The following is an 18,924-nucleotide window of genomic DNA, read 5'->3' as shown; positions in this document are numbered from 1 at the left end:
TTCTAGTTTCAAAATCCGAATTTTTCCCATTTAAAAAATACTCGAAATTTGATTACATGACCGAGCCGAAAATACACCATCACTATCTAAGTTTAATAAATTTAAATTACGTGAAATTACACCTAGAGGGGGGTGAATAGGTGATTATGGCTAACTAGGATTACTTTTAAATTTTACCCGAAAATAGCTTACTGAGATTTTACCAACATAACTATAATCTGACAATGATAGTAAGCTGATATGACTAAATGCAATGCAGAAAATAATGTGCAGAAAAGTAAATAGAACACACAAGAATTTTAGCCAGGTTCGACCCTTAAGCCCCTATGGTCTACGTCCTGGTCCCTTACCAACTTGGTAAAAGAATATATTATTGATCAATGAAGGTTACAACTACAAGATACAACAATATATCTCCCTTTATCCCAGCCGCTGATAATGGCTTGCTGAAACCCTGTTTAAGAACCTGCTCTCTAAGTACTATACTACCCCGTAGTACAAACTCCTATAGCAAGTACCACTAAACCCTTGTTTCCCTAGCCAACTTATCCAGCAACTAATCAATACAATTTGAACAATACAAATCAGTGATAAAGATTACAACTCAAACTATAAACTCTCTTCAATAAAATACGTGTATATAATTAGAAGCTCGAGAGTATTTTGAAATCAATAAAGATCAGGAGTTGTATGTGTTCTTGCTTGCAAAGTCGTCAGTCATAAAACTGCAAGAAACCACATATATAACCACACATTAACGTTTGAAACATTCTCAACAACTTACAACGGCTAGAATCCAATTCTACCGTTTAAGATCGTTGGGATGGTTTCCAACGTTCATGTGTACGTTAGATAGAAGAGAAAGAAAGATGTCCAACGTATAGAAAATATCTCTTCTATTTTGTAGAGGATAAAACGTTTTAATCAGAAGATAGAAGAAAGAGTTTGAAAGAGAAACAAACTCCTATTCTTTAGGAAATCAATTTGAATAAGTAAAAACGTTTTATAAATGAGCTCTCTATATATCATGCACGTATATTATATTAGAGAAGTCCTTACAACTGATATATATGAAGATCCTATAAAATCTCCAAGAAATTCGACTTCCTTGTTGAATCTGGACTGTGCATCTTGGCTTGCTGTTATTCTGACACTGTTGATCATAGCTTGCTGAAATAGATTACTGTCTTATGACAGCTTGCTGTCATGATACTTAAACAGCCATGGCATTAAGCTGTTATATCCTGCAAACATTCTCAAATAACAACATGATGGTTTGCTGTGTTGTGATCATCAAAACTAAGGAGTTACAATCTCCCCCTTTTTGATGATTACACACATTTAGGAGAATTTATAAAAACTCCCCCTAAATATATGCATATCTCAAAATCTTATAACTTGTTACTGCAATTAATATAAATGACACATATGCATATCCAAATATCCAATCATAACTAACAACCAGCATAAATCATTACATCAAGTCTTAAAAACCAAAAGTCAATTTAAACCAAGTAGCAAACCACAGATTAAACATAAGCTAACTAGTCAACAGAAAGTCTTAACCATAAGTCAACAGAAGATAGTCTTAATAACCAAACAGAAATAAACATAAGCATAAGTAAGTCTCCTAAATATCTCCCCCTTAAAGCATAAAAAAGATCTAGGTTGAGGGCTAATCATAAGTGTAAGATCAAGCATCAAAACAAACAAACAAGTAAGCAGCAATAAACAGATAATGACATATCATAATGAAAAAATAAATTAAAAACAAAAATGCCTTTTAAATACCTAATCATAGTAAGCTAACATGAAAAATGATAGTAAGCTAACATTACCAAATTTCCAAAGACAACTTACCATTATACACTCCACATACCAAGTTCCCTTCGAATGGTTGAAAATCTTGCTTCGCCAAGGGGTTTTGTAAAGATATCTGCCAATTGATATTCAGTAGGTACAAAAACTAATTCAATCTTACCTTTGGCAGCATTATCTCTCAAGAAATGATGACGAACATCAATATGCTTTGTTCTTGAGTGATTAACCGGATTCTTTGATATGTTGATGGTGCCAGTGTTGTCACAATAGATTGGAACTTTGCCACACTTGATTCCAAAATCTCGTAGAGTCTGAATCATCCACAAAATTTGAGAGCAACAGCTACCAGCTGCCAAATACTCACCTTCTGCTGTGGATAATGCAACTGAAGTTTGTTTCTTACTCTGCCAAGATACGAGACTTTGTCCTAAATATGTACAAACACCACTTGTGCTCTTTCTATCAGTTTGACAACCTGCATAGTCAGCATCACTATACCCCACAAGATCAAATGTGCTTGTAATAGGATAAAATAACCCAAGATTAATAGTCCCACTTAAATATCGAATTATTCTTTTAACTGCATTTAAGTGTGATTCCTTAGGTTTAGATTGAAAATGAGCACAAACACATACACTATACATAATATCTGGACGAGAAGCAGTAAGATATAAAAGACTACCAATCATACCTCTATACTTCTTGATATCAACATATTTACCTTTTTCATCTGATGTCAGCTTGCTGTTTTGATTCATTGGTGTAGATTTCGGCTTGACATTGTCAAAACCAAATCTGGTCAGCAAATTCTTGACATATTTTGATTTATGCACATAAATTTCATCTTTAGATTGTTTAATTTGGAGCCCCAAGAAATAATTGAGCTCACCCATCATGCTCATGTCAAATTCACTGCTCATACACTTAGAAAACCACTCACACATAGAATCATTAGTGGATCCAAAGATTATATCATCTACATATATCTGGACAATCAAAATATCATTACCATTTTGCTTAGTAAATAAAGTAGGATCAATTTTACCTCGAATGAAGCCATTTTTGATCAAAAACTTACTAAGCCTCTTGTACCAAGCCCTTGGTGCTTGCTTTAAGCCATATAATGCCTTCTTAAGCTTGTAGACATAGTCCGGATGTTGTTCATGTTCAAAACCAGGGGGTTGCTTGACATAAACTTCCTCTTCCAGAAATCCATTAAGAAAAGCACTTTTGACGTCCATTTGATGTAGCTTGATCTTCTTGTAGCATGCATAAGCAAGAAGCATCCTAATTGATTCCAATCTAGCTACTGGAGCATAAGTTTGATCAAAGTCAATGCCTTCTTGTTGGTTGTACCCTTGTGCTACGAGCCCTGCTTTATTTCGAGTAACAGTACCAAATTCATCCACTTTATTCTTGAAAATCCATTTTGTACCAATGATTGAAGCATCCTTTGGTGGCTTGACCAGTTCCCAAACATCACATCGTTCGAATTGATTGAGTTCTTCTTGCATAGCCGTGATCCAATTTTCATCTTCAAGTGCTTCTTTGACATTTTTGGGTTCCTCTTGAGCTAAAAATGCAGCATAAGCACAAAAATTTGCTGTGCCTTTTCTTGTCTTGAGACCATCAGAAATATCACCAATAACCTGTTCTGGAGGGTGATTCTTCACTGTCCGTGTAGCTTTTGGTAATGAATGCTTTGCAATATCTTCATGTGAAGTCTTCCTTATCTTAGATGGAGGAGCTAAGTCTTCACCATCATAGATTGGCATTTTATCCTTTGCTCTATTTCCTCTAGGACCATTAAGAGTCATCTTTGCCATCTTTACAATTGCATCATCAACTGGAGTAGAAGGTTCTGCTTGCTGATTTCCTGAGGCAGTTTTAATTTCAGCTTGCTGTTTTCCAGAATCAGTCTCTGTTTCAGCTTGCTGTTTTGGAGAAGCCTTCTCTGTTTCAGCTTGATGTTGTCCAGCTTCACCTGCATCATCTTCCTCGTCTCTTGGAAGATCATTGTTAGGTTCTTGAAAAGTAACATCTATAGATTCCTCAACAATATGCTTAGACAAATTATAAACTCTATAGGTTTTACTATTCATAGAATAACCAAGAAAATAGCTTCATAAGATTTAACATCGAATTTACCATCATTACCAATTGTCTTGAGCACAAAACACTTTGAGCCAAAGATTCTGAAGTAACTGATGTTGGGCCTTTTTTTCTTGAGCAATTCATATGGAGTCTTGTCCAAAATAGGTCTTATCAATACTCTATTCAGAACATAGCATGCTGTGTTGACTGCTTCTGCCTAAAAACTTCTAGGTAACTTGCTTTCTTACAACAAAGTCCTTGCTGTCTCTTGCAGTGACCTATTCTTGCGTTCCACCACACCATTTTGTTGTGGAGTCCTTGGAGCCGAGAATTCATGTGATATTCCTCTTTCTTCACAATAAGTAACAAAGTCTTTTTGGAATTCACCACCTCGATCACTCCTTATTCCTACAAGCTTTGTATTGAGCTTATTCTCAAGTAATTTAATTAGTTTCTCAAACTCATTAAAAGCAGCATCTTTAGTTCTAAGAAACAATACCCATGTAAAACGAGAATAATCATCAACAAGTACAAAACCATATTACTTACCTCCTATACTTTTATAAGCTTCTGGACCAAATAAGTCTAAATGTAAAAGTTCTAAGGGTTTAGAAGTAGATACCATTTTCTTTGCTTTGTGAGTACTTCTAATTTGCTTGCCTAATTGGCATGCCGAACACACCTCAGTCTTGACATACTTGATTTTGGGTAAACCTCTGACTAGCTTCTTCTTTGAAAGCTTGTTAAGCAAGTCCATGTGAGCATGACCCAATCTTCTATGCCAAACATAAGGATCAGTGTCTATTGCAGCAAGACAGCAAGCTGTTTTCTGCAACTCAAAGTCCAAAATATATATATTTCCTTCCCTTCTAGCAACTAGGGGGACTTTATTAGTACCAATAGTAATAATACACTTATCAATACCAAAGTTAACAGTATGACCATCATCATATAACTGACTTATACTAAGCAGATTATATTTAAGGCCTTTAACATATTGAACTTTATCAATTGAAATGTGTTTATTACCTAGTTTACCTTTTCCAAGGATTTGAAGAGTTTTGTTATCGCCAATAGTCACTCTTCCACCCTTTTTCATCTGAAGACTCAAGAATTGTGCTTTGTCTCCACTCATATGTCTAGTACATCCGCTATCTAAAATCCATTGAGTTGATTTGACTCGAGCGGCAAGACACATCTACAAAACAAATAAAATAACTCAACCTTTTGGTACCCAAAGTTTGTTGGGTCCGACATGGTTAGCAGATAAAATATATAAAATATGTAAATCAGATTTCTTTATCCATTTTTGGATAAATCTAGGTGATTTAACTCTGCCAGCCTGATGATAATAAGCAGTCTTTGTTCTGCCATTGTGACCATAGTAAGCTGTTTTCTGTTTGTTTCCTCCATGGTATGATTTTTGTCCATTCTGAACTTTGCAATGTTTTTCAAGATGCCCTTTCTTTCAACATCTGTTGCATATCTTCCAAGGCATAGCATAATCATAGGGTATGCCATGTTTTCCTTCATATCTTAGAGCTTTGTCCTTCTTGTTTGCATTCATTCCAATTCCTTCTCTGACCAATGGAATATTTGTGTTGTTCATCATTGATTTGAGACTTTCTTCTCCTTGAACAAACGATCCCATGCCCCTTTTCAGATCCTCAACTTCCTTTGTGAGCAGATCAATCTTTTTAGCTTGCTGACTTATGATTTCAGCTTGCTGAGATGCTTCTTCTGCTTGATTTGAAGGTGTTGCATCTATTGATTCTCTGAGTTTGAACAGCTCCAAACATTCATCCCTTGCTTCAATCTCCTTCTTTAACTCTGTGATCTCCATTAATTGAGTCTTGTTTCTTTTGAGGAGAATTTTGTTGAAGTTTTCCACATGACTAACTTTAGCTTGAAGATCCTTGATTTCAGCCTCTTTGTCAGCTTGTGTAGGTACATTCTTGTCAATCCAAGTATCCACTTTGCTCATTAAATTTTGAACCATAGTCTTGAGATAATTATTCTTCTCTTTTAGCTTGCTATTTTCAGCTTTAAGAGAATAATATTCTCCCATAAATACATTCTCACATTCCTGCATAGTTAGTGGTTCCAAAATAATATTTTCAGAAGATAAATTATATTTACAAGAGTTTACCTCACTTTGATCTTCTTCTGAATCACTTTCTAGGTATCCACTTTCTGAATTTCCTCGAACAGAATCATCATCAAGTCCAACTAGGGCAAGATTGACCATGTCTCCACTTGAATCATCACTGGAAACCGAGTCATCATCACTCTAAGTCATTAGAGCTTTAGCTTTCTTCTTATCCTTGAAGACAGTTTGCTGTTTTGACTTCAATTTGTAGCAGTCTCGCTTATAATGGCCTGGATTTCCACATTCAAAGCACGTCTGATCTTTAGAATCTTTGTTGGGCTTCTTGTTGTTGGAAAATCTGCCTTTATCTCTTTTCAACTTGTTCTTCTTCTCGATCATCTTTCTGATCTTCCTGGATATTAAAGCTAGTTCTTTGTCTGACTCATCTTCAGATTCCAGTAAGCTATCATTAGTGTGAAGAGCTAATTGCTTCATTTGAGCAACTGGAGCTTGCATAGAACTTGATTGGCTTTCCTTGATTTTGCTTTCAAATTGTTCCAATTCTGCAAAAACAGCCAATTGATCCATAGTATCTATAGTTGGAGAGGATTCTAGAGCTGTTACATTTGGTTCATAGATAAATGGCACAACACTAAGTATCTTCATGTTGATTTCTTCTTGTGGGATATGTTTGCCAAGCTGCTTTAAGGCATTCAGATTTATCTGGAATCTAGCTTGACTTTCTCGAATAGTTTCTCCGTCTTGAAGCTTGAAATTTCCAAATTCATTCATTAGTTTGCTCAATTTTACCTTCTTTAAGCTCTTGGATCCTTCGTGATACAATTCCAGAGTATCCCATATCTCTTTAGCTGATTTGCATGAAGAGACTTTATCACATTCACTAGGACATAACCCATTCATGAGAGAATTCCTAGCCTTTCCATTGAAGCTGTATTTGATTAGTTCAGCCTATGTGAGATCATCAACGTCTTTCACTTTGCCTTCTTTGTCCTTGAACTCAAAAGGACCCTTCTGAACAACTCTCAAAGCTAGTGGCTCCCTGGATAGATACACTTCTATGCGACCTTTCCACCAGTTATAGTTTTCTGTACCAAGCAAGAGAGGTGCTCGGTAATCTGAGGTTCCTTCGGGATATTTGTCAGCCATTTCGATCGAATACTATTCCTGTTACAGAAAGATTAGTATACCAAAGTTTTGATACCAACTGAAATTACACCTAGAGGGGGGTGAATAAGTGATTATGGCTAACTAGGATTACTTTTAAATTTTACCCGAAAATAGCTTACTGAGATTTTACCAACAGAACTATAATCTGACAATGATAGTAAGCTGATATGACTAAATGCAATGCAGAAAATAATGTGCAGGAAAGTAAATAGAACACACAAGAATTTTAGCCAGGTTCGACCCCTAAGCCCCTATGGTCTACGTCCTGGTCCCTTACCAACTTGGTAAGAGAATATATTATTGATCAATGAAGGTTACAACTACAAGATACAACAATATATCTCCCTTTATCCCAGCTGCTGATAATGGCTTGCTGAAATCCTGTTTAAAAACCTGCTCTCTAAGTACTATACTACCCCGTAGTACAAACTCCTATAACAAGTACCACTAAACCCTTGTTTCCCTAGCCAACTTATCCAGCAACTAATCAATACAATTTGAACAATACAAATCAGTGATAAAGATTACAACTCAAACTATAAACTCTCTTCAATAAAATATGTGTATATAATTAGAAGCTCGAGAGTATTTTAAAATCAATAAAGATCAGGAGTTGTATGTGTTCTTGCTTGCAAAGTCGTCAGTCATAAAACTGCAAGAAACCACATATATAACCACACATTAACGTTTGAAATATTCTCAACAACTTACAACGGCTAGAATCCAATTCTACCGTTTAAGATCGTTGGGATGGTTTCCAACGTTCATGTGTACGTTAGATAGAAGAGAAAGAAAGATGTCCAACGTACATAAAATATCTCTTTTATTTTGTAGAGGATAAAACGTTTTAATCAGAAGATAGAAGAAAGAGTTTGAAAGAGAAACAAACTCCTATTCTTTCAGTAAGCTATGATCAACAGTGTCAGAATAACAGCAAGCCAAGATGCACAGTCCAGATTCAACAAGGAAGTCGAATTTCTTGGAGATTTTATAGGATCTTCATATATATCAGTTGTAAGGACTTCTCTAATATAATATACGTGCATGATATATCCTGCATGATACTTAAACAGCCATGACATTAAGCTGTTATATCCTGCAAACATTCTCAAATAACAACATGATGGCTTGCTGTGTTGTGATCATCAAAACTAAGGAGTTACATTACGAGCACGATGAGAATATCTTACCAATAAGGAATAATTTTATAATGTCTTATATTAATAAAAATTAATATTTTTGAGGTCCTTATACGATCAAGTCAATTGATATTATGTATCAAAATTACTAACTAACAGATTTTACATTATTACATCCGGAACTTGACCCAATATTTAAATATATTCGAAATTTGACATGAGATGTCACAGGCTCCGTTAAAACTACGAAGATATACTAAATCGATTTATTTATTAATGTTTTACTTTTAAAAAAAATAGGTTTAAAATATTATTCAATGATGGTGAATTTATAAAAAGGTGCACCCAAAGTCCTATTTTTTCATCCTCTTTAGAAAAAATTAAACTACAATTATAAAGTAAAATTAATAATTTTCATTAACATATTATTTGAAAAATGTTAAGACATTTGATGCTTCTGTATATAAATAGCTTATTTATTATTTTATTTAATTAAAGATATATTTATATTCAAATATTTGTGAGAAAAATCCTAAATTTTATATTATTCAATTTGATATGGTTATTATAAGTAATCATATATATAAAGTCCCTAATTTTTTGTGGAGTTCTGGAGTCAAAAATCCTAACTTTATTTAACAATCCGATCTAATGGTTCCGGTTTTATGTTTCTGGTAATTTAAAAAATAAAATAATAAAATACATGATATAAACGTGTGTTATGGTATTATATCATTAATGTTCAGCAAGTTGAATATTTACGTGTTCTACAACGTGAATAAGTATGTTCTTCAAACTGATCATGTTCTATAAAATCATATGTTCTGCAATGTTCAACTTGTCAAATGTATGAGATTTGCTTGATATTTATTAAAATAGTGATGTTTGTAGAACATGATTCACATTATAATACGTTTTCCAAAACAAATTATACTATTTTACTTGCTGAACAAATATGGACTCTCGTACTCAACTAAAAATAATGACTCAATAGAACTTAACTTAACTTAACTAATAATTATAGAATTCAATATTTTGAAAAAATATATTTTAAATTTGCAATAATAAATTTACAAAAAATTATTTAGTGTCGGAAAATATTGTACAGTTATTTTGAATTAGTTGAAAAAAGGTTAAAACTATAATGTATTGTACTATTTGATTTAATCCATGTTATGCTATCTAAATAAAAAAAATTAATATTAGTCGACATTTTGAAAGCATTAACAAGTTCAACTAATATTTAAAAAAATCATTAAATTGAAAATATTTAATTTTAGAAAAATAATATACAATGTTATCAAGTTACTATAAAAAGAAATATTAGAATCATAAATGAAAGGAACTTCAAAATAATTTGAATGATGATATTAACACAAATTTATCTTTAGATTCTTAAAAAAAAACTTATGAATATCAGTAGTTAGTCTTTACGATATATGAATTATTTTTATGTCATATCCATGATTGATGCTCTGTTGAGTAAAAATAGATATTGTTTGATTGTCAGTGCTACTACGACTACAATATATAAATAATTGTAGTCTATTTATTAGATAATTATAATTTTTGAATAATCATAATGCATGTTATTTGAGTAATTTACTGAATAAAAATTAGATATATACATGACCAAGATATCTAACATATAATTAAACGAGACCAACATAATTTACTCGAAAATATAATAATAATAATAATAATAATAATAATAATAATTTACATACACACATGTGACTTTATCTTTACCAATATTAAAAAATTCAATTTTAATGGTATATTTCAAAGTTATTGATATATATACTAGAAAAAATAACAAAAGTCTTTTATGTTCTGAAAATAAGAATATGTTAAAAACTAAATAGATTATGTCAATTTTAATTTATGAATCGACAATTATCTAGACATCTTATAAAATTTACTTTGTATAATAGAGAGGATTAAAAGTTAAGTACACGATCGAGACCAATTTTAGTTAATGAATTAAGATATTAGCAATGAGCCAATGACAAAATTTAAAAAAAATAATATTTTTCTTAAAAAATAATATTTTTCTTAAAAAATAACTTATATTAATTGTAGTGTAAATTCTACTTTATTGAATATTACTATTGCACGTCTTGACTACTTTAATTATGCATTACTAATCCTTTTAAATCAAATAAGATATTTGTAAATTAGTAATGACTTTAGTAATAAAATATCTCATTATTCCGGGTTTATTTGACCAAAACTCAAAAAATTTACTCGACTCTGCAATATACATATATATTAATTTTTAGTTTCTTTTTATAAACATATTGACGATATTTGATGGATTAACTTCAATCTTTTCCTTTTACACGTACAGTGACTACTCTGCTTGTATTCATTTAGTAAATACAAATTACACGACACAAATAAGAAAATATGTATTATGATTAATGAGATATATTAAAAACGTTATGAACGTTATTAATGTTTTACATGAAAATAATACACATTATAAATACTCAACTTGTATTTGATATGTTTGAGACGTTATACAATATTTATTAATAAGAAAATTTTCAAGAATTTTACTAATTTAATTGTATGGTGTACAAAAAAAATCTAGAAATGACCTGTGCCTCCCTGGCACATGTTATTATGCTAGGTATATATATAATAGAGCAACTAAGGGTTTTATTGAGATAATTTATTTATTTAAAATTACTTAGTTACCCCTCATAAATATGTACTAATAAATATCAAATATAATAACATATATTAATTACATCTAGCTCGTTAATTACTAATAATTTTATATATTTATTACTACTCCATTATTGTATAATAAGAACTTATACTTATAATTATATATGTATTTTATAGGTATAGTCTAAAATTCTAATATTATTATAATTTTATATATCTATTATTACCGCATTTAATGTCGTATGTCACATTTTAATTATTCCATATACAGTAGAAAAAACTTAAATTCGAACGAAAAAATAAATATCGTATTTCTATTTAGATACGTATAACACTTGTATTATAAATTCAAAATACACATATACTTGTGTCAAATTAATTATCGTATAATTTAATTTCCCACATTTAACATTCAAATACATACATACATACATACATACATACATATATACATATATATACATGCATGCATACATATAGTACATATATACATACAAACATACATACAAGATATAAGAAATTAAGCTAACTAACACAAATGAACTCAATTTTTTTGTAATCGAATAACATGATTTTGTCAAATAATGAATTTCAATGCTATACATGAAATTTAACAAAACAAACTTTAAACAATTTGAAGTACATATTTTATAAAAATCATATATTAATTATCTGATACAAAATTGAAAAAAAAGTGCATCTCACATTCACACCATACCATATTTTTCAATTATATAACATGTACATATTTCACTAACATATGAGTTTTATAAATACACATGTCGAAAAAACTCATCCTTACAACAAAAATTATACACATATAAAATAATTTCCCGTAATAAAAAATATATTTCATTTCACAAACATGTATACAAAATTTATAATAATTTATATTAGATGTGCCTCAATAGAGCTGGTTATAAAACAAATAGGGGGCAGGCGGTTGTACAATGTAGAGAATTATAAAATTATGACAATATTCTGTTTATTAATATTCTAGAAACTACCAAATCTGTTGTTTTCTTGGCGCCCAAGAAAAACAAACCATACATTCAATATCATGTTAACAATAAACCAATACTAGTATTTTATTAAATTCAGTGAATAAATAGTTTGTTAAACCCTTGCATCTGCCATCTAATACCACACAAACAAAATCCTTAAACCCCATTGCATCTACTTCCACACAAAACCCCTCCCCTTCCCACTCAAATTTCTTCTTGCTCTTGTTTAAGAATCATCATACCAATAATGTTGATGCAACATGGCACTGCTGGGTTAGCCCGATCTGCCCGTTTATTATCCCCGAACAACACTACCCGATCACTGTCAAGATCATTAACGGGCGGTGTGCGTTGGAGGAGCACTTTGACGTTGGGTGAAGAGAAAGAACAAAAGGAACATGTTTTTTCCGGATCCAGTAAAAACAATGATGATGGTTCGGGTGATAAAGATGTAGCTAGTTACTGGGGAATTAAGCCTGAACAGGTTAAAAAGGATGATGGTACTACCTGGAAATGGAATTGCTTTAGGGTATGTTATGTTGCATGTTTGAAATCAATCGTTAAAAAAATAATTATGTGATTTTAATTAATGTTTGGTTTTGGTTTTGTAATGAAGCCATGGGAGACATATCAGGCTGACTTGACAATAGATCTCAAGAAACATCATGTCCCTACTACTTTGTTGGACAAACTTGCTTACTACACTGTTAAGTCTCTCAGGTTTCCTACTGATGTCTTCTTCCAGGTATTACAACTTATTTCTTGCTGTCCTTTTTTAATGTTTTATTCTGTAATTGCATCATACGTGCGATTTTTTTACAGGAATTAGAATTGTGTACTGTGTGTTCCCCTGTTTCGGTTACTAGGGTTTGTTATTTTTGTGATTAAAGGGGTCTTTGTGACTGTTTTCCTATGTCTGTGAATTTGATATTTTATTGTGATTAATTACATCATACTTGTTTATTGTGTACCTATGTTCTTGAATTTGATATTTTATTGTAATTACATCTTACTTGTTCATTATGTACTTATGTACCTTTGTTCTTGAATTTCTAGTATTGTAACTCGGTTTTGTTTTGGTTTTTGTCTGATTGCTTAATTAGGCACTGGTTGGTCGCTGTTAGTACTGTAATTTACCTCATCAATGACAATTGTAATTATTTGAATGTTGCTTGACAAATCTGTAGTGTATCTTTCTTATGTTACTCAAGAATGTATTGTTTGTGTTCTGCATTTGGACAAGAATGCCAAATCTGTTTTGGATTGATTTTCATATCGACCACAATCTTTTACTCGCTTGTGAAGTTTAAATTATGTCAGAGAACAAAGAGGGACTGCTTTTTCTGCACTTGGATTATTCGGTATTGATTATCAATTGGTAAAAATTGAAAATAGGATCTATAGAAGTGCCAAGTCTTGAATTTTTGTTATTTTTGTTTGATGCAAATTTCTTATGTCTGTATGTGGAATCGCAGAGACGATTTGGGTGCCGTGCAATGATGTTAGAAACAGTGGCTGCTGTCCCAGGCATGGTTGGAGGAATGCTGCTCCATTGCAAGTCACTCAGGCGCTTTGAGCACAGTGGAGGTTGGATCAAGACCTTGTTAGATGAAGCTGAAAATGAAAGAATGCACCTTATGACATTCATGGAGGTATCTCAGCCAAGATGGTATGAACGTGCACTTGTGTTCACTGTTCAGGGCGTCTTCTTCAACGCCTACTTCCTTGCCTATCTAGCATCTCCTAAACTGGCTCATCGAGTTGTGGGATACTTGGAGGAGGAAGCAATTCACTCCTACACCGAGTTTCTGAAGGAGTTGGACAAAGGTACTATCGAGAACGTCCCTGCTCCGGCTATTGCCATTGATTACTGGCGCCTCCCAGCTGACTCTACATTGAGAGATGTTGTCATGGTTGTTAGAGCAGACGAGGCTCACCACCGAGATGTTAACCACTTTGCTTCGGTAATGACTTGACAGTAACTTATTTTTTCTTAATGTAATGCAGATATAAGTCATGTTCACATTGCAAAAACCTAAAACTGTGAATTTAATTAAAGTGTAGCACTAACAAAATTTGCTTATTGCCTAGCATCTCTAACAGTGATATTTTTCTTTTATGATAATTGCAGGACATACATTATCAAGGACAGGAGCTTAAGGACTCTCCAGCCCCTCTTGGCTATCACTGAGGTGGAAGATTTTGATTCTATGTTGCCCTGCTTATGATCTGCGATGTCATGAAAGTGTCTTTTTATTGATTGATTTCTATCAGGAGACTTGGTATGATTATGAACAAGGATTATAACATTTGGATGTAAAAAGGATAATGTCCTACGGTGTAAGACCTTATCTTTCATTTACTGTCAAGACAATGTTTGATCAGATCTGTTAAGTTTTTGAAAACAAGCATTAGAAAGTTTAACATACACCCTAGTAGTTTGCTTGCAAGTTGAGGTCCCTTGTTAAACCGGGATTTTTGTTACTATATTTTCTGTAATTTTGTTTGTTTCTTTAAAGTATTTTTTTTCAGAACTTCGATATTAACCGTTTGATTTTATATGTTAAAGTTGCTGGATAGTTTCCTACCTTATATCATTAGATAATTTAGAATGCTTTGTTGGTTCTTAAAGGACATTGTAACTGGGAGAAAATTAATTAAGAATTGCGCCAAGACGGGTTGAATCACTCGAAGACAAGAACTTCAGCAAGTATTTATGCAACAGATTCAGGAAAGCTATGAAATTGTCAAATCTGCAACTATTTTTTTTCTTGAAGCCAGTCAAATCTGCAACATGTGCAATGCTACCTGCCACAGGAACCTTATAGTAAGCTCCCCCTCGACCTCAACTGTGTGATCAAGCAATCTTGATAGAGTTCTTGGTTAACATATTTTCTTAAACCACCTGCTGTTTGTGAAAGTGATGACATTACCCAACAGTTGACCAAACTTAAAACAGAAGAGACTGAGAAAAATGTGACAAGAGGGACAACTTTTGAACTTTTATGTAAACATACAATTTAGAGTTAGAGGTGTCGGCCCAAGGTTATAATGTTCTCAATTATTCTTTATCTGCTTTCATTATCAAAAGCTAATCTTCTTCACAGATATGGGTGAAAGATACTACCTAGATTTGGTTATATGTGACATTGTGACATTTGTGTGTTAAAAATGCATGAAGCCGAAGTCCTTTTTAGGCATGTAATGAATTTAGGGTTTGCGTAAATCTGAGCAGAGGTTGGGTTTGCATAAAACTGAGCTGAGGTTTTAATAGGACATAGTAGGTATGTTTGGTTTAGCTAACAGTAGTATGATTATTGCTGTTGCAGGATCAAGAACATCAGCTGGAGGAAAGCCTCTTCACTTGACATCCTGCCTCAAATAGCGGAAGATTTGTTCACCGGACTAAACTACATCCACCAAAACCCAGGCCTAACACATGGAAACCTCAAATCCTCCAATGTACTATTGGGATCCGACTTTGAATCCTGTCTCTCACCATGTTCCGAAATCCAGATTCAGCCGAAGAATCCAGCGCCTCTGCAAATGGAAGACTCCATTTCAAGACCTTGTTCAAGAACATGGCGCGGACATTCCACGTTGGGTTCGTTCAGTCAGAGAAGAAGAGACTGAGTCCGGTGATGACCCTGCCTCTAGCAACGAGGGATCAGAGGCTCTTTTGAACATCGCAATGGCTTGTGCTGCACTTACACCGGATAACAGGCCCGAAATGAGGGACGTCTTGAGGATGATTAAAGAGGCAAGAGCAAAATCACAAGTGTCTTCTAATAGCACCAGTGATCATTCTCCAGGGAGATGGTCAGATACTGTTCAAAGCTTACCAAGGGATGATCATTTGAGCATTTGATGATCAAATTTACGTCTGGGCATATAATCCCCCTAGGCATAGCCAGTTTCTTGTGTTTTAAAGTGCTATTTCTCTGAGTAGGCTTATTAGTATTGTTGTGTTTTCAAGGCATTTGTGGAGCATATTTCAAGTCTATATTGTGAAAAGGTAATTTCTTTGATTAATTAATTTTTTTAACTGGTGCACCATTTCTTTACTTTCTCGATTTACCGTAATGGAGTACTGGAAACAAAGGTCGGTCCGTCGGTGTCTGCAACAAACTGCTCCTGCCCAGAATTGAATATAGTTGCGAAAATCTGAGCTTCAAAATTGCTCTTTCTTTTGTTTTTCTAATCAAACAGACGCACGCACACATCCATTTTCTCTTGGACAAGGCTTCAAAACTCGAGTTTCGAGAAGGGAGTGTGGCAGGTGTGGCTACAATCCGAGCTTGTTGGTTTTAAAACAGTTTTTCATATTATATATATAATATATAATTAGAGCAAGGGAGTTAATGGGGTTTGGTCGTTAAGTAGTAATTTGAGTAGTAGGATTATTATATGAACTTCTTCGCACTCTGTTTCTTACAAATACAAACATTGACTTGGTACTTAATATTGTTGTTAAAGAAAGTTAATATGATTTAATAGTCAGGGATGCACGGGTAGCTAGTTATTTTTAACATGATAAGCAACTAAAATAAGCGCGATATTCAAATAATATGATGAAATTTGAATCTTAGTTATCAGAGAGACATTGGTATCTATTTGACAATGCTATGTCAGAGGCTCTGAATTGTATTGATTCACAACTTTCATGATGTCAGAGCAACATCCCACCATTTTGACAAGAAACATCAAACATTCTAACAAATGTGCACATCAACAGCCCACCATTTTTCTGGACTTGCTAGTTTGAACATAATTCTAATTCTTCACAAGCTGTGCATTGTGGAACGACATTGAATAAGCTTTAACCATATCATGCTTGAAGCAATAGGCACTGAGATACTTGTGTTAACGTTAAGCCAAAATTTAGCAGAGCCTAAACATGAAAAACTATTATATATTACCGAACTCAATAAGTATACAAACATTGTCGGTTCACATATGAGAAGCGTCTAGAACAATGTATGCTACCTCTAAAACCTTCAGAGTCTCTTCGAGAAATTGATAATATTGAATTCATTTCAGAACCAAAACTGATCCGTCTTAGAGTAACATATGGATTAGTCTTTCTTGATAAAGAAATAAATTTACTAAATAATATATCAATAAGGCAGGACATGAGTTTCTTTTGAGCTGTCTGATGTCAGATAACCTCATTATTATTTTTTGAAGATGAGTAAACACAGAACTAATGCAGATTTAAGGAAATTATAGGAAGTTGTATTAATTTATCAAAGTATAGAAGATACAAAGGAAGAACAAATGGTCTCCGAGAAAAACATAGATCTTTCCCGCATCTAAAAGGATCACAGAGAGTTCCCCTACAAAATCCTTTGTTGCCTTCTTGCATTTTCCCACTTAAAATCAGTTGGAACAGGACTAACAACTTTTCCTGTTGTAAATCTAAAAACAATATTTGTCAAATAGGACCAGGAACAACAAAATTACAATTTTTGTCAACTCAATTACAAAATTCCAGCAACCTACAAATTCGTCTTGTTACAAATTTCTTCCAACAACAACCTCCTTACTAATCTTTTATAATTATCCATCTTGCATTGCGGAGCGGCCAACCCGTACGGTTACATAGCACGGGACACATCCTATGGGGTCCGCGGACGAGTTCTTCGGAGCTCGTTCTCCTTATTTTTGACGATAATCTGACCCATTTTCTTAAATATCCAATAAAATACCCATGATAATTTTACGGCATAACAACTTTTAAAATAAATTTTTGTGTAATAGTATTCCAAATTTGTGGTTATATTTGTCATATTATAAATTTGACTGTTGAATTCATTTTTTTTTAATTGTGAGAGATCATGTATACTACTTCGTTTAGTGGGCCAGTGGATTTTATGTAAGACGGGGGTTTGCAGATTTTGCACCAATAATAATGGAAAAAGGGATTAAGGAGAAATCATCTTGATAACAATGATCCTGCATTCATAAATGAAGTATAGGGGAACTGATATAAGTATTAAGTACTAATCAGTGTTGGATATCTTTTGTTTCTCCAAAATAAATATCCAATCAATAAAATTATTTGCTAATTAGGAATATAGCCAGCCAGCCGATCTTCTCCTTAAGCTAATTAAGCCTATGATGATGATGCTGTCATGAGTAGTCATGACATAACTAATGACCTTCATTATTGTTTCCTGTTTTTCCATGGAAATGATATGTCCATGTTTCTTCTTCACATGGTGCAGATGATGGGAATGGTTTATGGTGAAACCTCGACGAGCATGATGATGATATCGGTTGTTGTTGAAGTGATGTTGCCAATGATGAGTACGGGCTTTATGTCTAGTACCATGAGCCTTATCATTTAGGGAATGTGTTTGTGTACCAGTACCAAACAAGTGAGAGCATATGAGACTGCTGAGTAATAAGGGCACTGGTTGATTGATCTTGGGCTAATACAATTTGGTATCCATCATTATATGATTGCATATCTTGACCTATGATTTGCCATACCAATTCTCCTCCCAGGGTTCCTCCATTTCGTGCAAATATGTATATAGCCTTGTACACTGCGATGCTTCTCGAGAGTCTTGAGATGTGGTAGGATCTTCAGCTTACTCCCCCTGGACAGGTGCATTTCCCTTTGGAGTTGTTACCACAGTTTCAAAGACATCAGAACTTAAACCGTCAGAACTTACAGGATCAGGATTTAAATCATCAGAATTTACAGAATCAGAATTTAAATCTTCATTCTCAAATCTTAGCTGATCATGATCATTGAAATCTTCAAGTCCAGTAATTTTCTTATCATCAAAAGAGACATTGATAGATTCCATGACAATCCTTTTTCTTAAATTGTAGACTCTGAAGGCTTTTGTGGAAAGTGGATATCCAACAAAAATTCCTTCATCAGCTTTTAGATCAAATTTTG

The 18,924-nt window shown here is 33.3% G+C and overlaps 1 protein-coding gene and 1 pseudogene across 1 annotated transcript; both read left to right on the top strand.

The window, feature by feature from the left end:
- The first annotated feature begins 12,103 nt into the window (after window positions 1–12,103).
- Window positions 12,104–14,395, top strand: LOC141711702 (ubiquinol oxidase 2, mitochondrial-like). Its single transcript, XM_074514348.1, has 4 exons — window positions 12,104–12,540; window positions 12,628–12,756; window positions 13,487–13,975; window positions 14,143–14,395. Exons 1-4 carry the CDS (start codon window positions 12,259–12,261, stop codon window positions 14,200–14,202), a joined length of 960 nt encoding a protein of 319 aa, XP_074370449.1. The 5' UTR covers window positions 12,104–12,258; the 3' UTR covers window positions 14,203–14,395.
- A 902-nt stretch (window positions 14,396–15,297) lies between these two features.
- Window positions 15,298–16,055, top strand: LOC141713888 (inactive leucine-rich repeat receptor-like serine/threonine-protein kinase At1g60630; annotated as a pseudogene).
- The last annotated feature ends 2,869 nt before the right edge of the window (window positions 16,056–18,924 follow it).

The sequence above is a fragment of the Apium graveolens genome, chromosome 3, assembly GCF_009905375.1.
Source record: "Apium graveolens cultivar Ventura chromosome 3, ASM990537v1, whole genome shotgun sequence".
Classification (NCBI taxonomy): Eukaryota; Viridiplantae; Streptophyta; class Magnoliopsida; order Apiales; family Apiaceae; genus Apium; species Apium graveolens.
Note: the sequence above shows the minus strand (reverse complement) of the source record. Positions and strands in the feature narration are given on the sequence as shown.